Source organism: Orbicella faveolata, unplaced genomic scaffold (genome assembly GCF_042242905.1).
Source record: "Orbicella faveolata isolate gen_17 unplaced genomic scaffold, um_ofav_v1 contig_14, whole genome shotgun sequence".
Lineage (NCBI taxonomy): Eukaryota > Metazoa > Cnidaria > Anthozoa > Scleractinia > Merulinidae > Orbicella > Orbicella faveolata.
This window is the reverse complement of record NW_028301541.1, coordinates 19,877,554-19,904,180: the sequence shown is the minus strand read 5'-3', so window position 1 is coordinate 19,904,180 and position 26,627 is coordinate 19,877,554. Positions and strand designations below refer to the sequence as shown.

Here is a 26,627-nt window from a genome sequence, read left to right as displayed (position 1 = left end):
GAGAAAATTCTCTACTGCGATGCAGCGGGCAACAAATATTTGATTCTTTTAAAATTTACACGCAATGTTATTTCGAACAAACTAATACGCTACGGCTCGGCCAAACTCGCCTGATGTGCCGCCGAAGCTAACCAAAATGATACGATTACCTATACATATTTAATAATTGGACGAAATTGAGGAAAATACCGTGATTCGTCAGGTGATGGCGAGCACATCAAATATTCATCTGCGCGACACTAAACAAATTACGATAATTTGCGATAACCGAGTTCAATAATTGTTTTATCATTCGATCAGATAGTTTGTTTTCATATTTAAATCACTCTCTAACATTATCAACTCAGGGAAGCGATCTACCATTTTTAACACACGACTGAGGTTATAATTGCCCATGAGCAGAACATTATTTGGGGCAAAACACTTTTAGACGGTATTACGCATGGGCGGGCCATTATTTGTAGGCAGATATTTGCGGGTCACGTGGTGGGCTCTCGGTCAATTGCAATGAAAGCTAATGAAAAGGAAGAAAAATATATACATTGAATAATAGTTAGCCGTGTTCTAAACAAGTAGGGGAGTGGGTTCAAGGTATAAAATATCAATATAAAATATCTCGGTCAATTGCAATGAAAGCTAATGAAAAGGAAGAAAAATATATACACTGAATAATAGTTAGCCATGTTCTAAACAAGTAGGGGAGTGGGTTCAAAGTATAAAATATCAATATAGTTTGTTTGGATCGAAAAATAAAGTCAACCAATTGATCGAACGGGCACCCAAGCATTAGTAAGAATATAAACTTTGAGCATGATTGCAAAAAAAGGAATTTAATGGTGGGCATTTGAAAATGGCTCAAGTAAGCGAAGAGAGCTGTGTTTGGTGCAGAGGAACAGCTATAGGTAGGTATTTCTCCAAACCATACAAAACTCTCTAAAAGCACAACTTTTCAAAAGTGCATTACGTCTTTGTGTTTGAAACAAAACACAGCTAATATTTGATAAACTTACTAACTTGGAGATGTTCTTCCAGGTGTCAGGCTCAGTTTTTCACATTTATCAATTTTCAATACCCGTATCCAGCCCCTACCCATTTAGAACATAGCTAACATTTTTGCAGCAGTTGTTGTTGTTGATATGATGATGCTCCGGAACGTGATGTTATCAGTCAAAAGAAATTGTTCTAGTATTAAAGGTTTCCGGAGATGAAAGAGGAACTCGACCATCCAATTTTCTTTCCGCCCAATGTTAATCCGCTTTTTTTCACTTCCGGTTACCAATAAGCTCCAGCACGTACTCCAATGATTGACCGAAGTTAACGTGACCGATGGGCGTTAAAAAGCTTATTGCCGGTTTCTATCTGACTTAGCTCATAGTTGAGCCAAATAGCAGACATTTTCGGATGAATTATAGGTTAGCTTTTTTTTATCCTGTTTTCAGGATAGCGCTTATCCCAAGTGTGTACTGATTCTGCAAGAAGGCGGTAAATATCCAGAGTCCTGGCAAAGCAAGGGGAGAAATTGCACGAAATCTTCAATTACGTTTAATTACGTTGTTTTCCAGATCTCGTCGTTAATTTGTATATAGCTGGATGTTTTTGGGGAGCAGTGATGGCGCAGTGGTGAGAGCGCTCGCTTCCCACCAATGTGGCCCGGGCTCGATTCCTGCCCGGTTCCATGTGTGGGTTGAGTTTGTTTTGGTTCTTACCTTGCTCCGAGGGTTTTTCTCCGGGTTCTCCGGTTTTCCTCCCTCAACAAAAACCAACATCTCCAAATTCAAATTCGACCAGGATAGGGGACCTGCATGCAAACCAGCTAAGGCCGAGGTGGCTTCCTGTCTAAATATTGTAAATTTATAATTTAATTTTTGAAAGTTTGACTCATCAACGGTTCGGCATTTTGAACCAGTGCACCGTTTTGCCTTTTTCACTGGAAATACAATTGGACTATGTGAAAAGGTCGGGCACACGCTTGTCGGAAAATTTGAATTAAACCTCCTAAAGAAGGCCAATTTTTGGCGTGGCTTGAGCTGTTTGACCTCTAAGAGATAGCACTTAAAACGGTCATGATAGCTTTTTTGAAATTAAGATACCTTGACGACTGAAAATAGTATAGCGTTTCGTCCTGAACATCCAAACTGAGGCCAACTTCAGTGATTTTCGTGCGATCACCCCTACGCGAGACGACGAACATCCCCGGCCTTTTCACAGGAGTTCCCACCGGATTTTTCCTTGATTAAAGCTAGGTTTTTCTCGTTCCCTTTCGAAGGAGGCGGAGAAGGGAAAGTATTTGTGAACTAGAGGAGACAGGAAACCTTTATTTGGAATACAAACTAGAACAAGAAAGTTACTCGTGGTAATAAAAAAGTAGCTGTGGACGTTTTATGTTCCTTTTTTCTTTCGGGCAGAGACAGAATCCGATTTAAGGGGTTCTTTATTCGAATATATACAGAAATTTGGATTGAAATGGAAGTATTAAGTTCATTTTGGTAGATCAGGCAATAGATCAACCCTTTTTAGTTGAACATGTGTACTTTTGCGCGCGGTACTCTCTCTACCACTATTTACACCGCCTGCCCCCCGCCCCCAACCAACCCTGGCTAAAACTACACAACAAGCAAATCTTTATGAACTTTTAATGCTTTATTAGCATATCTCGCGATCAGAGCTCATTTACGCAGCATTACCTCCGTCCTAGTCTTGTCCATGGTTTCCGCAGACCTATCTTAGTTCACCATATAGCAAGATCTATATGCTAAAACGGATGGATACCGAACGAAACATCCATGACTCGAGTAACACATAGGGAGAGAGTCTGATATCACTAACTAGTAGAGGTGCTTGTAACAGGTAATTTAATTCCCTTGGCCGGAAATTTCCTGCGGCTGTTAAACCACAAGAGGTTAGGTATTTCAGGTTGTCAAACCTCGCTAAGTACTTAATTGATTTTCTATTAAGTGGAGAGTTGTAACACAGGTTTTCTTTTGCCAGGCCAAAGCAGTTACTGAGAAGAACGCACTTAGTGCCAAACGGGGAATTGCATCTAAAGATGTCCATAAATAGCCATGGTGCAAAGGTTCTCTTTCGTTCCCAGCCCACAGCTCTTTGCCATCCCCCGGGGGTACTCGACAAAGTTTTATACGGGGACTCCGCCCGGAGGTCCAACCCGTTACACTTTTGTACACCATTTTGACAGAAAAGGTACTCTTTCGGGCGGAACCTCCCCATATAAGCAATTATAGGGATTAGCTTCCACCCCCGACTGCCATCTCAAGCAATTCGTTTCAGACGACCGCTCTTGATGGAAACGTTCCACTTCCAAAAAGTGTTTCTGTCGTCGTCCGTCGGTGATTATGTTTGTTCATGCGCCTGTATTAAAACTATCTAACGCCTAAGTTCAACATAAATAGTTTCAAATTTCAATTAACATTATTAAATAAACAGCGCCGTACAAAAATACTGCGCCATTGCCTTAATTTGAGTGTTCATGCGTTAGTTGTTAGGTTTCATCTACAGACTTGAAAATTAAGACCACCTTGTACTGCAGAATAAACAGATGTATATGAATTAAAATTGCTACTCAATAGCTATTTATTTGAGGTATTTGAATGATCACGCTATGTTTGAATTCTTCTTTACAGAGTTAAAACCTCAATTCACTAGTTAAAATTTAGCTAAATTTAAGAGCCTCTGGGTACAAATTTCAACGACTCAACACACTGTATCACCAACGACACTTTGAATTAAAGTGAACTGTTGAAACCTGATTTTTCGAACCCCGAGGGGAAACGAAAATAGGTTTTCAAAATCGGATAGTTGAAGAAATCGGGGGTAAAATTACAGTGATCGACAGACCGAAGGGAAACGACTTTCGGTTCGAGTTAACGGGAGGTTCGAAAAAATCGAGGGTTTGAGTGACCAGGATTCTTCTGTTAAACAACTGAACTGTAAAGCCCTTTTTGTAAGCTAACGTTGTTACCGCCTTGAACGCAGTTCCGCAGTTTAGGGGTGTTCTATACTTAAACAATATTTCCCTCCATCATTTTGTCTTGGCTCAAAGCACGTGAACACTTGGACTTGAACCTCTCTTAGGCATAGACGGGAAATTTTGGCCATACTTTATTTCATGTGAACTAATCCCAAAAGAATTTATGAATCAGGTTTGGATTGCTGTGGTTTTTTTAAAAACCTGCTCGGTGCAAAGGGCACATTTTTGTGTCCGCGTTTTTTATCTGATAAATGTTATGTTCAGAGTTTTAAGCCAAAAGTTTAAGGTAACTCGGCTCGAATTCGAGAACATGGACTCAGTCGTGAAATCGAAAACGTGTTTTTCCCGAGTGGGTTTGCGTGTCCGCATGTCGCATGATACTTTCTTGTTTCACATATCAGAGATTTTCTAAAGTTATAGACATTCTTTTACCATACGAGGGAAAAATTTCGAAATATCAAATATAGAATCTACCTGTTTGAGTGGGCAAGGGGTTCAAGACCACGAGTGGAAGAGTGGATTGCTCGCGTGGAACCTCGCGCGGAAACTCACGTGGGAAGATTCGAGCTACAATAACTATTTTGAGAATTCGCACGAAGAAGAAAGACCAAAATATCCGCGTCACAGGAAGCCGGCTAGAAATGTAGAAAACTGTCATCAGCGATATTCTTGTTTTAAAACGTTAGTCTAGTTCGACTTTTAGGCTTGTTGTTCTTGCTGTGCATCAAAGTCATTTGAAAGCGTGTGACTGTGATTAATATGGTTTAAAATTTCCCCTTAAACGATTTATGAACTTTCTTTACATAATAGGCTAATGGTTTTGGAATCCGGCGGGCTCCACCACAAACGCCGTATCTCCAAAGGAAAGCGGTCAAGATGCTTTGACGTTTGCCTGGGCATTATCGATGCAAGACAGGTATCCACTTGACAGAGTAAGCGGTTAGATTCTTACAATTTGGATGGCAAACCACGTGAATGCCTGTTTAGCAAGAAGAAGATGATATCAGGGAGGGTGGGTGGGGAGAATCCCATGTGAAAAGGTCGGGGATTCTCGTAGTCTCCCTTAGGGGTAAAAATCAAGGATTTTGGTATCACTTAGCTAGGGTGTTATGACCAAACGCCACTATTTTTAGCTGTCAAAGTATCTTTTAGGCTGTACTCGAAGAAATATCAATAAGTTACGTTCTTATTTCCGTTTTTAGGCTCGATTCCCGTCGCTTTCTTGACTCCACGGTCTACCAGTACGGGTTCCTTTCCCAACTGAGCGGCTGGTGATCGAGCCTTTCTTTTAGGGGTCAAATAAAGCTCGAACCACGTCCAAACTGGTCTCTTTTCGGGGATTTAATTCAAATTTTTCTACGAGTATTCCCGACCTTTTCATATGGGGGTCCCCCCCTCCCGAGAAGATGATACAGACGAAGAGGACGAAAGACTTCTGCCCTCTTTCCAGATTGTTCTTCCTTGATAATATATCTGTTTACAGTAACGGATTCCGTTCAAAGTTTGAGCAATTAGTGCAAAAATATTTACTTAGAATCTATTCATAGCAAGGTAACTTTTGGAATATTATTCAAAACAACTCACTTTAGTTCATCTCTCTAAGTGACCCTGCGATTAAATTCTCAAGCATTCTCCAGAAAGTTAATATGAAACCTCGTAAGAATGCTTAATGCATGTGTTATTGTGTTCTTAACTAACGCGAAATGCCAGTTTTAATTGAAACATGGATAACTTCAAGTTCATTTTCCCTCACGAGGTCAGCTTGAGAGCTTAAGTCTCGATAAGTTCTTCTTAACTGCATTCAATATATTGCTGTGCCATGAGGTTTTTTTGGCAACTTAATTTTTGCCATTATTACTCGAATGTTCTGCGCCAATCATCTCAATTCTGCGAGCAGTCCTGCAAAGGGTAGACTGTTCGAACTTACTAACTTCTCACTTTCCACTATTGTCGAATGCTCGGCCTTGCATAAGACCTGGCTTAAGATTCTTATCTTCCAACCGACATATCAGAAACGTCTATGAAGTGCAAGGTTTTTCAGTTCATTTTGCAATCGAAATCATGTGTGTGGACCCTATTTTTGTTTCAGAACATTTTCTCCCTGGTAAACCCACACAGCCAACTGGCGGAATATCTATAGATGAATCTATCATTTGATGAATTGAAATAAAGCTAAGAGAACTCCACATCCAGTCGAGCTTTCTGTGGTAAGGCAGAAATTGTTTTTAGCACGTTCAAACTTAACATTTCGGCAGACAGTCAAAATAAAGATTTCCGCACATCATCACTTAGTTGATCGATCAATCAATGGATTGATTAATTGACTGGTTTAAGTATTGTTTTCTAATTAATTTGTGGATAGGCTAATTTACCCTAATTGAAAATACCTTGGACTTTGTGACGAGGTTTCGAGTTCGACCTCAGCCGTTAGCTGGGACCCTAAATAGTGTCCTTAGGATCTTTACTATTACAGTTTTTTTCTCCACCCAGTTGTATAAATGGCTACTGCAGAATGCAGTTGGCAAATTGACAAATTAAAATGCTGGAGGTTGGATTAGCTTCCTATTTTGGTGGAATAGTAGCAAAACTCCTAGTACCGTACAATGAAATAAAAGTCATCAGACAGGACCTGAGTGAAAACCACTTAGCAATGAGTTCTCGCGCGATTTAGCTTGCGAGCAGTTTCTCCGCTAGGAGCCGAAAGAAGCTGTTTGCAGGCCACCGCTACTTCTCTTTGTATTCAACTATCCTTTGTTAGAACAGCAGTTACCATTTTTGCCATCCGTATATCTGGTCGGATGAAAGATATTTTGGTTGACCATGAGTTTGATGTTTCCCCCATGAGGCAAAGGACGTGGCACATGTATTGCGGTTTTCGTCATAGCTGGTCCTTTGCCAGATCACGCCCCCACAGTTGTGGCTTGTAAACGTCTTTGCGTGCTTTTAGCGTAGCTGCAATAGTGTTTGACCATTCCAGATTTTTTTGTGCCCTCCGTTGGAAACTGTTTGTAAACAACTTTGCATGTTCCATGCACGTGAAAATTCCAGATCTTTTGGTCCTCTTTACGTACTAGTGGTTTGTAAACAACTTTGAATTGCGTGCTCTAAGCGTAGTTGCAGAATGGTGTTTCACTATTCCAGATCGTTTGGTAGCGGCTTGTAAACAACTTTGCGTGCTCTTAGCGTAGACCATTCCAGATCTTTTAGTTGCCCCCCTCCGCTTAGTAACGGTTTGTAAACAACTTCGCATGCTCCATGCACGTGAAAATTCCAGAGTTTTTGGTCCCCTCCCCTCGGTAGCAGTTTGTAAACAACTTTGCGTGCTCTGAGCGTATTTGTGATGGTGTTTGACCATTCCACCACTTCCTCGGTACCAGTTTGTAAACAGCTTTGCGTGCTCGTAGCGTAGTTGCAGTGGTGTTGGACCCTTCCAAATCTTTTGGTACCCCGCCGCCCCCTAGTAACGGTTTGTAAACAACTTTGCATGCTCCATGCTCATGACAATTCCAGATCTTTTGTTCCCCTCTACCCTTGGTAATGGTTTGTAAACAACTTTGCGTGCCCTTGGCGTAGTTGCAGTGGTGTTGGGAAATTCCAGATCTTTTAGTTTTCCAGTGAATTGGAAGACATTACTAGCCCTGCGGTAAAAACCTGAAAGAAAAGGAAGATTTTCTTAATATATTTTCTTTTAACTGAGCATATCACAAAGCTATCTTCGACCAAGAGACGTAGATCATGGTCTTTTGCTTCGACGTAAACCATGTGGTCTGGAGCATTTCTTTCACCGCGTGCTAACGTGGGAGAAGTACCTTTTAGGTGTACAATCTTTGTGCACCTATTTGGACCATGATAAAAACACTTTTCCATACCCTATGTCAGTCCTGGCCTTTAAAATCCCATTCTGGACCTTGTGGGAATCGCTTTATCAAACATTTATAGTTGGGCCTAGAAAATGGCCAGTCATCTTAACGAAACCAATTACTCTAAACGCACACAAATAGATTGACAATAGTTTGCTTAAAAAAAGTATTATGTAACAAACATTGACTGGTCGGTACATGGTGTAAAACCAGTTATATTGTCCTTAGCTACATTAGAAATGGTCTAACCTTCTTAATGTTTCTTATGTTTTTAAAGAAAGCTGCTACTCTTCGGGAATTGTAATTAACCAAGTCGACAGTAATATAAAATTGAGGTGATATAACATTAACAGGTGACTTAATTGAGGCTGGTAAAGGTGGTATGCGACAATGTGTTAAAAATGTAATTTTTAAAAATTTAGACTTCTGCTCGTACGAGTCCTTACAGTTCTCACAACCTCAAAGTGGCTGCATAAGGTTTTGTAAACACTGCCCGTTCAGCACGTTTTCATCGCTCTCCCAAGCTAGTCCGTTTTCGACCTCCCAGAAGGGAAGAGCGCGGGCTCCTTTCTCGAACAGCGGCTGATAATCGTCTACGCGCGAGTGGATCGAGAACGATAAGGAAGAGTTTCGTTTGGTGTTGTTGAAATGCAGTAAACGGTTAACAGGCCATTGAAATCAGCTAATTTCGAAAGCATTTCCTTGGCCTTTTTTTTCCTGTAAAGCACTCCGTACTTGTGTTGAATTGAGTTATCAAATCTTCCTCGCAGGATTAAAGAAAGTTTTTTAATTAAATGGGTGTAGAAAACGGTATACCAGATTCTCAATACTTATCTGGTTTACAATGCATTGAAACTGAAAGGAGAATATTGAAGTTGATTTATGTTGTTAACCTTGTTCGCCATAACTACCTCATCTCTTTTTTTCTTGTGTTCCAAAGCGCATTTCTTGCTTTCTGTCTCTGTGTGGTATCATCACTTGATTAATCCGAGCTCGTGAACGTGATTCTATGAAGCATCTCGTGATTTAGGCGAACTCGACCACTTTGTTAGTGAAACATTACCGGAAATGTTGATCTTCACCTGAGTCAGATAAGAGTTTCCGAGCCAACTCGACACAAAACTTTTAGCACTATTGCCTATAGCTACAAAAGGCTGTTAACATCTGGATTGCGTTGTTTATAAAACACTTCATCTTCTGAAGAACTGAGTGATAAGGAATTGATCCAAAAGTTATAGGACTTGAGAGGACTCACGTAGGCAGCCACTAGTTAAGTTAGATAGGTCACCCAGCTTGTGAAATGCGAGAAATGTCGACAGGGCGGGAGAAACTTGTCTTGTGTTCTTGCCAGTTTATATGATTGGATACACTCCACGATCCATCTTCTCCTTAAAAACCTCAAACCAACCGTTGCACCCCTAAAACGGGTCAACTACGCGTGAACGATGTAAAGAGGAAGTGATAAGGGAAGAATTGATTTGTTTCATATCATGGTTTGCAGTTTCTTTACGCAAGACCTCGGTGTTCCCGTGTCTCCCTATACCTTTTTATTAGTATATTCTTTCTACAAATTCGCAGATGGGTACATAAAAGAAAACATGTAACAGTTACGAACATACAAGTGGCTGGTTGTATCTAAATATCTTTTAAATCATTGCGTGCGCTTAGCCCAGTTTATAACATGTTATAGGGCTGATAAAAACCTGTCAACGAAATTAATCCAGTTACTTTCGCACGCACAAAACGGACAGTGTCTTTTGCATCAAAAAACAGTTTTGCCCAAATAAGTAACAGTGACTAATAAAATTCAGTACACTCTTCTTTTTTATAAAAATATGTTTTATAAGAGAATCGAGGCTGAAATTTGCGAGATTTTAAGAAGTTTCCAAGAAGAAACCCGAGGCTGAGATTTTGAAAAGAATATAATTTTGCTTGTTGAAAATTTGTAAATACAATACGATTACTTGTAAAATACAATACGATTACTTGTAAAATTCTTCCTTTCTCTAAACGGCAGAACTAGCCAAAAAGGAATTAAAACAGCACTAGCCCGTGTAACATTTCTGCAAGACGTTGTGTGTGTGATATCAGGTTTAAATACATTCGAAAACAGAAATGTCATATGCTGTAATCTAAGAATATTTACAAGAATATTTTCAGCCTAAAATCGGCAGAAAAATAAGAATATTCAACCTCGGCCGGAAAAACAATATTCTTATATAAAACAGTGTGTGTATCATGTTAAATTCAGTGGCGAGTTGACGTTGCGGAGCTTCAAGCTTCCCTAATGGTATTGAAATTTTAATTCCCCTTATTAATAACTGCAAATTTCCTGTAAGGGGTAGTCGATCAGGACACTTGTAATGTAGGGAAAGATTTTCGTTATATCACATGAGGTGTTCCCCTGAGAAGTCTAGATGGTTGATTTTTGATAGTGGATACAGGCTCCTGCAAGTTCCCTACAATGTTGAAGTTATTAAGAAGCCTTCCATTTCAAATCCTTTCCGGCGACATTCAGTCGTCTGAATTACAAGAAACCTAAAAGATATGATGGAAGATGGAAAACTGTGGCGTTAAAACACACTAAAACATCATTCAATCCGACCTTTTGCCATAGAAAGAAACGGAAAAGAAAGAAAAAAAAATCTGAACGCTCCTGTCTAGACAGAAGAACTCATTATACGTTTTATAACAAAGATTATAGCTTTAGAAATGGAGACCAAACAAAGCTTTATCACATGTTTCAACCGTGCACTACCACCTACCAGCCAAAGCCGCTAGCTGCAGGGCTCAATTTAATGTTTACTTTTCATCCTTCCAGGATTTGACCCTGGTCGCAAAACTGTAAAGACTGTAAACTGTTTGGTCTTCAATACTTCGCACTGGCCCACTTGATAACTTGAAAAATCGCTAGTCACGACTGACAAATTTAGTTACAGTTGCTATATCATGGCTGTGAATCTTCTCGTGGCAATAATCCCTACTTAAATAGTTTAAAACCAGAGACATGCCAAGGATTAGGACTTTGCTTGAACTCAGTTCGTTGATTTTATGGCTGATCTCAGCAGGTGTAGCGATTAAATGGGGATCGTAGCGTTCGTTACTACCGCTCAACAATCGGCTGGTCTTTTTGCTTGTGTTTATTTTATTAGTACAAGACAGTGAAAGCTTTATTAGCTGTAACCCAACGTGCACAAGATAAAAGGCAAAAGTGAGTCACAGACAGAACTTATCTAGCGGTTTCTTTCTTGGCAGTACTTCAGTTAGTATTTCTAAATTCGAGTAAAATTGTCCGTGACTGAGCAAATTCAGTGTGTCAAGTTTATAAAACCGGAAACTTTGAATGAAATTTAAGTATTTTTATGTAAAACGTGCAACGTCACCGACGGCGAAATTTTCAAGTTTTTCGTTCGTAATCCTTTCTAATCTACCTTACTTGTATTCATCCTTGTTTATTTTCGGTTCATTAGTACTTCCTCTGTGTTTTTCTAAGACTATCATTTTAACACGTGTTTTGAAGTTTAAGTTGGTTCTTCCTCATATTCAGTTTTCGACACTCTCAATCTCTCCGACCCTGATACAGGGTGACTTCAGAATAATAGATTAACCACATCCTTGATTGAAATACGAGCTACGATTCTTTGCAATGAGCTTAAAACTGCCAGGACACTGAACAAAAGTTAGCCAAAATGGACTCAGTTTTAAGGTGAATTGTTACACCACGATTAGTTCATGGAATGAACTTTTCACTCTATCTGGATAACACTCTTAAAGTTCCGAGTATCACTAGTTTTTGGATTTGCGCAGCCCGGGTAGCGCAGCCGGAGAACTTTGACCAATTCTTTTTGCGCAACTTCCTAAAGGGAAATCAATCAAGGAAGCGAATCCAGCAATCGGCCGCGTGTTGACGGAGAAGCACCTCAAATATCTGCTGACTCACAGGACCTCATGGGTCTCAGAAAAAATCCTGATTACCTGCCGGTCTGGAGTGAAGTTTGGACAGACTAATTCTTGGTCGGAAATCAAGTTCCACCACCAACTGTTATATGGCAGCGTGGGAGATTGTTCACTGAAAATTTTCGAACTCTTACACGTTTGCTGTTCAGAAGTGATTGGACAGATTCACCTTAAAAATTTGAGGATAAGGATGTACTTCACGATATTGAGAACTGTTTTCTATTGAAACCTGATGTTAACTTTAAGATGTTAACTTTATCAAAAAAACAAAAAAAACAAAAAAAACAAAAATGCCGAGCTATCCGCTTAGGTTGTTAAAGATTTTCATCTCTGCCTTCATGTGATCTTGGGTTTTTTTTTCGAGGAGTGCATAGGTTATTTATGCCCAAGGCTACACACCAAAATTATCAGTGATGTTTTGACCCACTGTTGAGAATTTGGAGCAAGTTGTTTCAGAACCTGTTTGTTTTTTTGCTGATATCAGCAATTTGAAAAAGCTTGTTTGAAATTCCTGCGGTTGACTTTTCAAAATCGACACTCTCACGTTCTCAGTCGAATGGTTGTTATCATTTCTGATTTTCATTCACTACAACTTCTTGAATTACAAAAATGGAGTCTCATGAAAGGATATACGAATAAGTATTTACTCGGGATCCCGGAAATACGCATTTTCACAATTTTATAACCGGATTATCCAATTTACCAAAGTTATGCCCCTTTCTCGACTCTTATTAGGCAATTTTCATGCGATGTACCCAGTAGAAGAAACACGTACGAGGCGTCTAAAACCATGTTGGAATAAGACTAGAATTCGGGGCGTGTTTTATGCTTCTTTTATGTCTGGATTTCCGTAGCCGTGAGGGATAAGGTCAACGATCTGATCCAGCTATTACCGTAAGACGGGCTTTCAAGGCGCAGGAAAAACAGATCAAAGTTGTATGAGAAAACAAAGCAGGAGCAGAAAGGAAGTCATAAGCCTATAATCAGACGAATTTCCGGGTAAATCCTGAATGAAAATATATGACGTAAGTAATAGGACGATCTCGTGTCCGCGCGCTCGACCACCGCGGCGAAATTTGTTTTTCATCACTGAAAAAGCTATGTCGTCACTTTTGTTTCTTTCGTGAGGAACGCGTATTTTTTCTCGTTTGCGTTCCCAGAGAATGCACGCAAGAGGCTTAAAATAACGACAGTTTCGCATTCGACGAATGCTTGCTTTCAACATCGATGGAATGGAAAAGGGAAGAAAACATTCAGCCAATGAGATTAACCGGCGGGGGAATGGAGGGATGTACAATTTCAGTATCTTTAGTGAATTACGCTTTTGTTGTATACAAATGGAGTTTCAATGCCAAAAAGCAGCAATAAAAATAATGTTATTTCCTATCTTTCTTCAACATGAGGTTGACTTTTAACGCTACTTACACAAACAGGATGAAAATTGCGTTGCTTGTGATCCTGAAGAAAAGTTAGAGAGCGTCACCTTCCCCCCCCCCCCCCCTGCTCAAATACACAATGTACAAGCTGTTAGCGCCACAGGAGGAACCCGTTATTCTGCATTGTTTGCGTTTGAAGCACTTCTGGAATAAACTAACAAGACGCTGTCTACCTTCCACGTGGGCAGCACAGTTTGGTTACGCAACCATCCCCCTCGTCATCATCATCATCATCATCAATTGTGCAGGATTTTCCAGAAAGCACAAATGTTAATTTTTATGACCAAGATTCCTTCGCTAAAGAGCAGATTTTATCAACCCTGGGTATTTGTCAGCTCTTATAAATATTTTTGATCACTTGAAATGTTTTGCACTTGCACAGTGCGCTCAGGTTTCTGTCACACACGTTCACGAGCTAAAAATATCAGCTGGTGACCGTTTGACCAGTTGACCTCGCGGGAATATTTTCCTTTCTATTCCACCGCGAGACAGCCCGCCCTAATCTCGTCCGAATCAGTGATCTTTGTACCGTTATTAAAAAACTCGGTTTTCAGTCAATGAAACATGACTACGAAACTTGTTTTGGAAATCTGGCGTTGCTTGAAGACGCCATGCTCAGAAAACCAGACAACATGTTCCTAACATGCACACTTGTTGGTGGTTTTAGATATTTGTAGTCATAATAGTCTCTCTGCAGCAGCTGTGGGAGGTTTCTCCTTCGCTTTTCTTTTGGCAAGTTTTGTAGGTAATAATAATGGAAGTAAGATATCGTGTCTTCAGCGCGGATTTTGGACTCCTGTTGTTGACATAGTAATGTCATTTAATCGTTATCTAACGTTGTCGGCATCAGTGCAAACTGCTTTGTTATTGGCTCATCTGTTGTAAGCACTATCGAACTTTGCCTCACATTTATAGTATCGTGTCTTAGATTGGACAATTTCTACATGATTGTTTCTAACCTAGACTCCGATTGGTCGGCTCTTTTCCGGCTGTCACTCAAATCAGTTGGAGTTAATTGATATGGTCAGTTGACCTTTTGTTCTCCCCGGGACGAAAGGAGTGGCAGACTACAAAAGAAATTTTCTACTTGCAAGACCTCCAGTCGCACCTCGGATCTTCAACGCGAAATGAGATCCTTAATATTCGTGTTGTTGGCCACTGGGACATTAGCGGGTACGTATTATCGATTTCTTTTCTCCCCAAAAGCGCTTTTCATCGCAGTCATGTCAGTATTTCTCCTAATAAACTCCACTCTGTTTCAGAATTTTTTTTCGTAGCGCCCGGTTTCAGCATCTTCCGGCGCGATTGCCTTCGATTTGAAAATTTTACCTTTCTCGAAGATAAAATCGCCGTTTGCTCCCTAGTTCCTGTTGTCTCCCAGACCAGACAACTATAACTCTTGCAAACGTTTCAATGCTGTCAAATTGTCAAAAACTATAATGACGCTGAGACTAGTTCAGTTGAAGCAATGTGCCAGGACAGCTTTCACGAAGGCATCTAAATCCCTGGAGAGCAATTCTGTGTTCGATTGGTTGGACTGGCTTCGAAAATAGAACAGTCTGTATTCAGGGGAGTTCCGTATTTTTACCTCAGAGTGGAGCTCGAAAAACCTCGAGTAGATTTTTCCTTCGGCGTTTTACGACGCCAGACATCGCTACCTTGAGGAATTTTCTTGAAGGTTATTGTAACCGCACGCGGGGTTCACGAGAACTGATTGACGTTAAGCCAAAGTAGCTTGTGGTGCGGAATTGGAAAAAAAAATTCCTGATAATAAGTTTATTTTTGGTTTATCTTGTTTTTGTACTGCTGCATTGTTCATCGTCCAATCTGTTTTCAGTTATGTCAGAGATCAACATTGCTTTGCTGGTTGCTTTGAGATCTGTAAATTTGAGGGTGTTGTACTAACCTTTTTAATTTTATCTGCAGCGCCCGTGTCAAAAGAGAGACATCGGCCGCCAAATTGTGACACAAGTAAGTATCAAACTTATTTTCTGTTCGTGCGGTCATGATATTATTGATGTAAGGCACTTGAAGGACATATATAAAAAATGTAACCTCGAACAACAGTGCAAGTTGCCCATGAAGCAATTTTATCTTGCATTATATCGTATTAATGTTTACTTTATAAACAAGTCAGTATTTATCTTTCCTTGGGAGGATTTGTGTGGCATTATCACTGTAGATTTTTTTTTTGACCGGAGATTGCGACCCCCCATGATATAAGTAATATCCCATTTAGAACTGGCGGATTGCCACGGGTCAGTCTTTGACTATACTTTTCTCAACTGTAAAAAGGTCTTATTTATGTGTTATTACTCCTGGCTTTGAAATAACCACCCCAGTGATGTTTTTCGCTGTGTTGCGTTTCCGTATTGCACAAGTTTCAATCACGGGATCCTCTTCACAGTTCACATCGCGCAAGCGAGAGCAAATTTTGGAAATGACGTCAAATTTCCGAGGGACTTGCTGACAAACACATCCTCGCGCGTACGACGCAAAGCAGTTCGTTGATTGGATTAAAAAGCGCGGGGAGCACGCGCGCGAGAGCACAAACAGTCACACTGGCACGTGTCGGGTGTTACACGGTTAACGTTTTCCCTTTATCTTTTGTTCGCAGAGTTCAATAGATTTCACCATTCGAAAGATTTTACTTACAACTATGAAGGAGAAACCGTGAGCAGTGTAGCCGGAGCTTCGTCAGCCCGTTCAGGGTTAAGAATCCGCGCACGTTGTGTCGTCAAGGCTGTTGGACCATGTCAGCACGTCTTGAAGGTAAGACAAACTTCTTATGGACTCCTGGAGAACTTTGATATTGAATGACATGTCGCGGCTTTCAAGTTGTTATGTTTATTTAAAATACTTCCTCGTATAAAACATTCTGTGACAAGCTACGACCACCATACTCGATTGACCACTTCAAATATTTGGGTTTTTCGCGTGGGTTTTGTAAATATTGCATATTGTTTTGGTTTCGTGTGTAGAGGTGGACTAATCTAGTTATGGGGTACAATGTCCCCTTATCCCGTGAACAGAGCTTATTGTTATTTCCTGCCGTTTGAATTTACCAACACGTATAGCTAACAAAATATCAAAACCTTAGTTCACTTTCGTTCGATAGATTTCGTTTCGTTTTCTATAGCCAAGCTATTGCCTTTGCTCTAGATGCTAAAGCAATATTTCTAGGCCAGAATAAAGGACAACCCGTGGGATATACAACAGCCCGGGTAATGCGGCTGATTGCGTAGTCTGAAATACTTGCGTTTTATTAATAATTTCGTATGAATTGTTTATTCTGACAAATTGGTACAAAACAATCTAAACGTTCTTCTTGACTGAAAGTACAAAACGAAGCTTTAATGCGGCGTTGACACAATGGACTAAACCCTTGCTTTGCCTCCTTTTCTCTTCACTTCCTGCCCCTGGGATATCTTATTCGACGCCCTTACCCTCCCATGACCCTCCCCCGTTCCTCCCTCATAAATTCTAAGAAGTTGAAAGTATTTAGCACCTCAGACACGAATAGTGATGGCAACTACAGAACGAAGTTCAATTGCTTTAGGCACACAGTGTGTTAACCCCCTGTTTTGTCCAATTTCTTGCCCTTTTACTATTTATTCCGGCCCCCAAATCTTCCCCTCTCCGTTCCCCATAAACACAACTGAAAGCAATTATCTCCCCTGAGACAAACATTCCAGCGTATCAGGTTTGTCCAAAGGTTACATAACTAAACTTGGAGTAATTGCCACTGAATGAAAAACCGATTCAAATCATTTTAAAGCCCTAAAGGATAGTCCAAAGGTTACGTAACCAAACTTGGCGCAACTTGCTACTGAATGAAAGACCGATACAAATCATTTTAAGCTTCAAATGTTTCAAATTCTTTCACGGTTCTCTTAAAATAAATATGAAGATTGCTTAGGACAGATAGTCAGTAATGCACAAACTTGATTCGAGTTTTGTTCTTCTCTAAGTTATAGCTAATCAAGGCAATTGTCGTGTTTTGCTTCAATACTCAAAAGACGGGTTACCTTCGATGTTTATATAAGTAAAGATGGGTGTTCTTGTGGGAGGGGTCTCCGTAAACGCAACAGCAATAAACAGCGATGTTATAATGCGCTTTACGAGATCGAGAAGGAAAGATGTCAGCTTAAAGACTTTGTTTTCGTCATCTGTTTTTACGTTTAAATTAAACTTTTTATCAGTGCAAACTTCGGTTCGCTACGCAACGAAACGAAACGAAAGTTTCTGCCCCTCAACCTGTAGTTTCAACATAATGTTTTTTTACATAAAACATCGAAGGCGACTTAGTTCAGCGGACTAACCCAGCAGGACAGCTTTGCTTGGTGCAAATTATTTCCGGTGCATGTTTCTAAAAAAAGCTTTTCGTAATGAAAACCTTAGTGTAAGTAAGACATCTCAATTTCATTCAAGTTAAGGTCAAGACCCCTTTCGTGGTTTTATCCGACGAAAGGAAAATCCCTGCATGCAACTGAATCCACGGAAAGCGGTTTGCTGCACGTCTGTATTTTGACCTCGGAAAATCACAAGGCTAAAGAAAAATGCTTGCTGTGTTTTACCGCAGCACGAAACCCGCGGAAAACGTGGCGAAAAAGTCAAAATACAATCGATGCCATTCGTAATATTTATTACACATTAGACCACCTCGAAGGCATTTGGCTAGTAAGGAAACAACTTGAACACAGCTGGAAAGAAGAGTGTATTAACTGTTGGTCGAGTTCCCAAAATAGAAACAATTGCTAGGTTCTTTAAGGTTTCTGTGAAACAGGGATTGGAGAATTTAAATCTCATTTTTCCTAGCTTAAATTCTGCTCAAATCCCACTTCCCTGTCCCAGTAACCCTAATTCCATTGTCCAGTGGAGAATTGGCATTCCCATTTCCCATTTTAGCCCTCAAGCCCCCCTTCGTACAGATCTAGACTGGAGGTGTGGCAATCTAGAAACTAGTTTTCCAAACACGAAAAGATGAAGTCTTAACAAGTCGGGAAAAACTCTAAGGTTTACTCCAAATTCCAAGGTCTTCGATTGCTAACAAGAAATCATTCTCAGCTTGTCGAATTTCATGTAACTTTCATCTTTGCGCTTGGTAAAGGGGTGGAAATGTCCTGAATTTTGCGTAAAAAAATGTGTACGAACCCCGAAGAAAACAAGCAAACAATTCTTGTTTTGTGACGTTTGTTTCTCATTGAGCAATTTTGTTTGGAAATATCACCATGCTCTGTTAAGAAAGATTTTTCCAGAAGCCATTTCTTCCCACCAAAAACATACTGAAACCAGGAAAATCACTTGAAAGAAGACTAAATATTGAAAGAGATTCTGTTCGTTAGGAGCGTTTTCTTACCAATACCCATCATCAACGCATACAAACAACACACACAACTCATTTGTTGAAGCTTACACCTTTTTGTTGCCTCAAACAGTCAGAAAATATTATTCACGTTAAATAATTCGTATAAATTTGAACTGAATGGAAAGAACCATAGCTAGCTGGGTTTTATTTTCAAAGATTATTAAAATCGTTGTTGTTCCCTAAATTCCGACCTTGTTCTATGACACGTATGCAAAACACCCTTTCATTCAAATTCATCAATGTAGAATTTTTTTTCCAGATTCTTAAGTAATCATAGAAAAGCAGATTCTAGTGAGTGGCTGATTCCTTTGACCCTACTTTCCCGACTGTTAGCTTTTATATTTTTTTAACACGTTCAACCTTTCGTCGGTTCTTATGCTGATGCGACATATGGCCGCGAAGAAAACCGGTTTATTCTACAAGTGAATATTAACTTGTCATACCCGTTTGTCTTGCAGATCGACCAAGTTGAGCTCTGGGAAGCCCAGAGCAAGAACCCCGGTCCCCTGGGATATCAACTGTCCCAGGGAACCACAGCATTTGCTGAAGAGCTTCAAGCTCAAGACCTTGTTTTCAGAACAAACGGTGGACTTATCACCGACGTCCTCGCCCATCCAGAGGACCCATCTCACGTTTTGAACATCAAGAGGGGCATTCTTAGCGCGCTGCAAGTGCAGTTTGTTGATGAGCATGCCACCTTGGAGGAGGTGAGATCTTCATACAGAACTTTTTTATTTCACTTTTCCACTTTTATTATAACCTTTTTTGTGATGTTCAAAAACGTCTTAAACAGAACCTGGAAACTACAGGAAAGGTGAAATTGTGTAAACAGAAAACATATACACACACGAAAGCGCTATACACTTTCGCCGAGATCACCCTCTCTTGTCCCTTTATAACATTATTTAAATAGCTTTGAAAGTAAACAAAAAACACTAGATTCACAAGAAGATTTAGTGCCAATGTCCGGAATTATTATTTGTTTGGTAGAACTTTTTTTTATTTAGAACTTACATCATAATACGCGCGCTCTGATTGGTCGAGAGGTTGTTTTGCTTTGGAATAATATCAAATCATTAACACGTGCTTTGTCGCTTGCGTGGGACTATGTAAACATGGTCTCTTAGCAACGGTTTTGTGGGATGTAACGCAACGCTTTTCTTTCACATAGCGTGACGACCCAAAGGCGAAAAATATGAACACGGTTATGCTATGTTATACAACAGGAATGGAAAGTTCATGTACCTTTCGTATATTCACTTGTGTACAAACAATGATCTTGATGTTTCCGGCATTAAATTCTCATAACTAGCAAGGGTGAAATGTAGCCGAACCGTACGGAGAATTGATCTTTTGACTCTCGTTATCTGTTTTGATTTGCAGGACGACGTTGTTGGCAAATGCAAGGTGCATTACGAAGTTAAATCTCGTCACCTCAGCAGACGCCCAAAGGTTGTCTACAAGACCAGGAATCTAACCGAGTGCACAGACCGCGCTCAGTCAGACATCGGCATCCATGTTCACTCTTACGAAGAGAAGGTAGGAACCGACAGAAGTAACATAATGGGAGGGGGAGGGAGAAGGGTTGTATGATAAAGGCATGGGGGGTAATGGAGAGGTTCAGCCAGCGTTTTTACGGGGGATAAAAAAGGTAATTTCACCTTTCATACAGTTCTTGCTATTATGACTTACAACGTCTTCGGATCAATTCATGGCGATCTAAAGAGTTGTAGTGTATATCGCGATGTCACGCAATATGCAATATCTCGTTGGATGTCACGCAAGGGTTAAATAGTTTTCATATATTACATTGTTGATTGTCACGCGGTCACTGGATGGAAACGGCGAGTTTTAAGTGAAACATTTTAAAGTTTATTTACTTTCCACAATTGTACTTTGCAAGTCATTTTAAGGAGTGAAATATGTGGTTAAGAATATCAAACTGGGAAACGACACGAGTTTTTAGTGATGTATTTTTTAGTTGATTCATTTCTCACAATTGTACATTAACAAATCATTTTGAAAAATTAAACTACAAAATAATGTGAAGAATGCGGTTGAAATATCAAACAACGGCGGGAAACGATAAGTCGTGGTTGCTTAACATTGTGGTCTGTTTCTGTTCACAGCCTTTAAGCCTGCTGAGTTCCCACAGCACATGTAGGCTCCTTTTGACGGCCAAGAAACGTACCCAGCAGGTCTTGTGTCAGGAAGAACATATTTTCAGACCTTTTTCCGCGGGCTACAAAAACAAGTCTGGAGCAATCACCAAGACAAGGTAGGAACTACATTTTTAATTGCTTGGCGTGTGTTTTCGCTCGTTAAGCCTTCTTTCAATCAAAGAAGCAATGCTTGCTTTGAATCATAGGACAGCTCGATTACCTAGCTATCAATTTGAATACAGTGAGTCGACAAGTTCATCTTGTTTTTCACGTCGCTAATTTCCCTTTTTTTGTCTCAGGCAAAAGTTGGAACTGCAGTCTATCACGCCATCTGAAAGTGAACCTGTTGTTGCAGGTATGTGTTTGGCCTCCATCACACTTTTATATGGTTTTGCGCTGTTAACTAGTCTCTCATTTCGTAATCATATAACTTTTTTATGAGATAGAAACGTCTTCCTATTTAATGAAGGAAAAGCTAGACTAGTTATACAAGTTGAAAAAGAGTTAAAATCGCAGTCTCACTGTGTCTTGAGAAAGATGTCTTTTTGTAATTTACTTCTCTGACTATATCGGATTTGTAAAATATAAAGGCGTAACAGTTATGTTCATGTAGTCTTAGGACATCAGGTGACTTACTTGTCTGAGGAAATCACCTGACAGGTGCGAACTAACGACCTACGACGTTAGTTTTTTTCAGAGTTAATTTCGTAGTAGCTCGGTTTACTTTGGACAACACCTTCTTTGTTTCTGCCCATTCAGTAACTTGTTAGGTTCTGACATTGTTTATCCTGCAAATGCCTTTAATAGCATTGATGGAATTGATCGTAAACTGTGTTTGTTTGTTTTCAGAGGAATTAAGGCCTGTGTCGTTGAAGTACGCACACGCTCAACCCCAATCTAACCAGAAAGCCATCAACGATGCCTTCTACTTATTAACCCGTCTGAGTAAGGACTCGAAACAATCAACCAAACCTGACTCGGCCCAGCACTTCTCAGACCTCGTGTTCAAGATCCGTAAGCTTAACACACCAGCAATGGAGTCATTGTGGCAGAAGGTCCATAACGAGGAAGACAACAAAATGCAGTAAGTGGTTTTACAGCTTTGCAAGCTAACTAACTAAATACCACTACCTAAATGTACTGCTCAATGGCTTTCATTTGACTGGTCAGACACTAGGGTTCCATCCACAAGCTTATTAGATAGAACCACCTTGTGCAACATAATAGGGAGTTTTAGCAAACCACGACGGCGACGGCGACGAGAGTGTCACCAAACAATTAGCAGAACAATGGCTGTGCACGTGCATTTTGAATCTTGGTACATTTCTTTGCCGTCCTCTGCAAAACAACAACGTGAAATGACTAATTTCTACGTATTTTGGAGAACGCGAACCGCAATGGCTAATATTTCGTATATTCTTTTGGAATTGAACGATGTCGGTGCATGTTTAGCCTGAGAAAGTTTTTAGACCGATAGGCGTACTGAACTGATTTACACAGTTGCGATATTCGAAGGTAAAATATTAATTCATTTTTTACAAGGCGTCGTCCCCGCCGTCGCCGCCGTCATCGCTAAAACTCCCTATTAAACAGTAGCAACTGAAAGAACTGCTTGATAGTTTCATTTGAATGGTCACAAAGTAGGCTGTCATCTTCAGATTTCAAAGTTAGAACCCGTTTGTGCAGCATAATAAACAGTACCACATGAAAGTACTGCTCAGTAGCTTTTATTTGAATGATCATGCACTAGGCTTCTATCCTCATCTCAAGTTAGAACCACCTTGTACAGCGTAATGAATATCTACAGAACCACCTTGCACAGCCAGTTTAAAGGTCAAAATGCTAACCTCCCGTTTCTGGTATTTTTTCCCCTTTCAGTGAGTATTTCTACGACGCTCTGCCTCACTGCGGCAACGGCGGATGTGCTAAAGTCATGAGCCATGCCATTAGAAACGATCTGGTCAGCCATGAACGTGGAAACATGTTCTTGGCAGGCTTGGCCATGGCAGCAAATCCCTCCAAGGAGACTGTTAGACATGTACTGGAGCTTTGTGAAGAGCATCCTGGCAGAACCGCCATGTTGACTCTCGGAACACTCATTCACAAAGTTTGCGAGAACAGCCCACAGGAGTGCAATGATGAGGTATAGTTTTAACAACTATTTTAAACGCTTCTTTTCAGTTCAAAGAGAACTTAAAACAGCGTCAAGAGAACTTGACGCTTTAGAGGATGGAGATAAATGGTCAGACACATTCTACCAAGTACTATACGAAATGTAAAGAAGTTGGTTGGACGAGAGAAAATGTATGTTTATAACAGAGCCAATTCTGCCAACTACTACTATACGAAATCTATGGAGACTGGTGATAGTTTATACTTTGACTGGGTAATTTAATGGATAACTGAAGGACTACGGGCAGAAAAAGTTAGAAAGACATCCAGGTAATGATGTCTTGGTTTCATCCCTGACATGATACCATGAAAAACGTTATTGCATAAATTTTGATTAGGAAACCAGTAGATGGTACTTTTTCTGGCGTTCTGGTTGTCTTACTTAACTTGTATTATACTGGGCTCTTCATTAATATTGTATCTAGCAGCCTTCAATAGTGAAATAAGGTATTTTGCTCTTTTTTCTCCGTCAGGATGAAGAGAACCCGATCACCAAGGCAGAAAACTTCTTGCTGTCTCGCTTGAACACAAAATGCAAAGGCAAAACTCCAGAGGATTTCGAAAACATTCTTATCACCTTGAAAGCCATTGGAAACGCGGGTCGCCCCGTTGCTGCCGAAAATGTCCTTCTGAAATGCGCCCTTAACCCAGATGTTCCAGTCAACATGAGCATCGCAGCTCTAGAGGCTTTCCGACGCTTGCCCTGCAATGAAGAAATGACGGATCAGATTTTGCAGATCTATGGCGAGTACAATCTAGACGTTGAGATCCGTATCGCAGCGTACCTGGCACTCATGAAGTGTCCAAGCCCAGAGGTCTTCAAACGCGTTGCCGGTATCCTCAAGAACGAAGTTAATAATCAGGTGGGATCATTCGTGTGGTCGCACATGACGAATGCCATGGATTCGACCGAACCAGTCCATGGTCTGCCTCAGGCCGAGATGATGAAAGACGCACTTAATGGAATGAAGCTGCGAGAGTTCAATCTGAACAGACTGAGATTCTCACGTGCATGGGAAGGGTCATTCTACAGTGGTAAGATAACTGTGCTAACTTCCTATTACCCAACCCTAACTAAACAGGAGAAGCAAGTTATGAAAATGTAGGACTTGATCAACTTGGTGTTTTGATGCAAACTATAAACTCTCCCATGGACAAGCGTTGTAAATAGGCAATGCATTTGGCAGCGCGTTTTAAAGCCAACGAAAAGATCCAACACAGAGTGTATCCTACAAACAGGGCCCATTGTTCAAAAGGATTTTATGTAGCATATAAAACAACGTCGTGACCTAGCTTAGGTTTAAACCAATAGCCATGATTGTTACACCGCGTTTAATGCGCTGTACACGAACTCAATGTAGCCATTCGAGAGATTTAACTAGAAAACGAGGTCAGTTTTCGTAATGATCTTGGAAACATGGTTTACACGAACATTGTTGTCTGTCATCTCATAATTTTATTATTCTTGCACAACCTTACAGATGTCCTGAGATTCGGCGGTTCAGCGCAGAGCCATCTTATCTACCATCCAAACAGCTTTTTCCCACGCAGTGCCATGGTCAACTTGACAGTGGACGTGTTGGGTGCATCAATCAATGTCCTCGAGGCCGCAGCACGCTTTGAAGGATTCGAGATTCTCATTGAGCAGATGTTTGGAGAAGATGGTTACTACCCTGACGACCGCATCATGAAGATGTTCAACCTGAAACCCCACGAGGAGAGGGATAAGAAGGAGAAATCAGTGAGAAATCTGCCACTCAGGAGGACGAGGAGCATTCATGACGACATCAACAAAGTAGAGAACCATTTGAATAAACTGCACCGAAGGGTAAGTCCGGGAAAACGCTTCTGGGACTGGCGAATACTGGAGAAATAAAGAGGCTGTCTATGCTTTGCAACACACCTCTTAAAAGGTTAAGAAGCAAACATTATTACCATAATATCGTAATTTATTCACGACAACAGTTCAACAGGATGCATGTCGGGAATCTTGAATCGATGTTTTTCAATCCTCTTTTATCATCATGTAACTGTTTCCATAATAATCCATAATTGAGCGGGAATTTTTTGCTAAAAAATATTGACCTGAGAAGGAATGCAAGAATCACCCCGCTGTGACTTGATCTAATCAATTCGTAATGCGTGATGCGTGACTTCCTTTCTCCTTTGTAGATGGACACGAGAAAGCATAATCCATCAGGAGCCGTTTCTGTGAAGATGTTTGGTAACGAAATGAGACTTGCCAGTTTCGACGACATCAGCTGGTTGAATGACGAAGTGGACAAAATCAACATGATTGACATCTTGATCGCATTGGCCAAGGGAGGCAAGAAGAGTTTCAGCAAGAGCATGATGTTCCTAGACGCCGAGACTACTGTCCCCACCATCCTTGGTCTTCCACTCAAACTGAGCGCCAAGGGAACCACTGTGGCCGCGGTAGAACTCGCTGGAAAGTTTGACATCAGGAACATGTTCTGGGGAAAAATGAACTTTGATGTACGAGGCTACGTCAAACCAAGGTATGTCTTCGGAAAAGTTACCAATAATACTTACGAATGCTTCTTTTACCTGGTCACGTAATCCTTTCACTACATTGCGTAATAAGCTAAAAATAACCCCTGTTTATAGCTCGGACGGCTGGTAACGCAAGACGTAAACGACTAGATACTTTATCTCACAGTAGAATTGCACTACACAACTTTTGCAACGTTTAATTTGGCATATTCCAAAAGCGCTCCTATACTTGCATGTGTAATACTGTCGAAATTTAATAAAAAAGGAGTACATAGAAGTTGTAGATTAATTGATATAAGTCTCTTACTTCTCCTACATTTATTATTTGTAATGCAGACAGCGAGAGTGAACAATGTTAATAACTAATAGCCGAAATTGTTATTTCGCGTGTGACAGTCTCTGAGAAGAGTTTATATTTCGTCCACGGGGATGAGGACCCTTCAAGTATAAACCAAGTCAGTTATGATGGAACCTTAAACTCGATGACCACATCCATATTACAATGTCTAGTTGGCTTGACAAGAGTTCATCCAGCTACTGACTACTTCCTAATAATGGCCGGTGGTGGCAGCCTAATTTTGTTCAACTCTATCTCATTTTTCGTGGTGTTTTTCTTTCCTGTAGTGCCGTTGTTGACATCACTGGTCGCATGGGAGTCAGCGCTTTGTACGCGGAGGCTGGTATCTTTGTCAACTCATCTTTGTACACTGTTACTCAGATCAAAGGAAACGCCACTTATACTCAAGGAGAAATCTTAAAGTTCGAAGTCGGCGTCCCTGAGGAGCCAGTTCAGTTTGTCAACGTATCGTAAGTACAATTGATTATTTTTAGAGCTTATGATAAACGCAAGGAATTCAGCCACAGTATTTTGAGTTATTTTGTCCGCGATTAAAAGAATCTTTAAAATAATAGTTGAATAAGACAGAAAGACACGAGCAAGGATGATAAAGGATGGAAAAGATTAACACTGATTTAATACAAACAACGAATTTGAAAATTTAGGCTAAACGTTTCACGATGCGTTAACCGTGACGTAGCTCCTTTACTTTCATTGCAGTTCGTCGCTTTTCACCACTCTCAACGACGAGAAACTGCCCATTGAAGGAACACCAAGGAGGATCGAAGTAAGTTAATAATTATGTTGTATGTCACTGTCTCCGATTTGTTGTTGTG

General features: G+C 40.4%; 1 protein-coding gene and 1 long non-coding RNA gene across 3 annotated transcripts in view; one reads left to right on the top strand and one right to left on the bottom strand.

Moving 5' to 3' along the window:
* Positions 1 to 6,062: 6,062 nt before the first annotated feature.
* On the bottom strand, positions 6,063 to 13,823 carry LOC149114423 (uncharacterized). Of its 2 annotated transcripts, none has more exons than XR_016206466.1 (2): positions 8,757 to 13,823; positions 6,063 to 7,636 (listed from the first exon to the last, which is right to left on the bottom strand). It is a non-coding gene; the product is annotated as an uncharacterized LOC149114423 (long non-coding RNA). The 2 variants fall into 2 exon arrangements; XR_016206467.1 differs by having other exon boundaries at positions 13,412 to 13,823.
* A 481-nt stretch (positions 13,824 to 14,304) lies between these two features.
* LOC110065941 (uncharacterized) overlaps positions 14,305 to 26,627 on the top strand; it is a 32,832-nt gene continuing 20,509 nt past the window's right edge. Inside the window, exons 1-14 of the mRNA XM_020773127.2 lie at positions 14,305 to 14,411; positions 15,165 to 15,209; positions 15,856 to 16,010; positions 19,065 to 19,313; positions 19,990 to 20,145; positions 20,736 to 20,884; positions 21,068 to 21,123; positions 21,618 to 21,852; positions 22,647 to 22,911; positions 23,414 to 23,975; positions 24,422 to 24,768; positions 25,113 to 25,459; positions 26,079 to 26,261; positions 26,512 to 26,578. Coding sequence (XP_020628786.2) covers positions 14,366 to 14,411; positions 15,165 to 15,209; positions 15,856 to 16,010; positions 19,065 to 19,313; positions 19,990 to 20,145; positions 20,736 to 20,884; positions 21,068 to 21,123; positions 21,618 to 21,852; positions 22,647 to 22,911; positions 23,414 to 23,975; positions 24,422 to 24,768; positions 25,113 to 25,459; positions 26,079 to 26,261; positions 26,512 to 26,578 — 2,862 coding nt within the window. The 5' untranslated portion in view covers positions 14,305 to 14,365. The remainder of the gene's footprint in view (positions 14,412 to 15,164; positions 15,210 to 15,855; positions 16,011 to 19,064; positions 19,314 to 19,989; positions 20,146 to 20,735; positions 20,885 to 21,067; positions 21,124 to 21,617; positions 21,853 to 22,646; positions 22,912 to 23,413; positions 23,976 to 24,421; positions 24,769 to 25,112; positions 25,460 to 26,078; positions 26,262 to 26,511; positions 26,579 to 26,627) is intronic.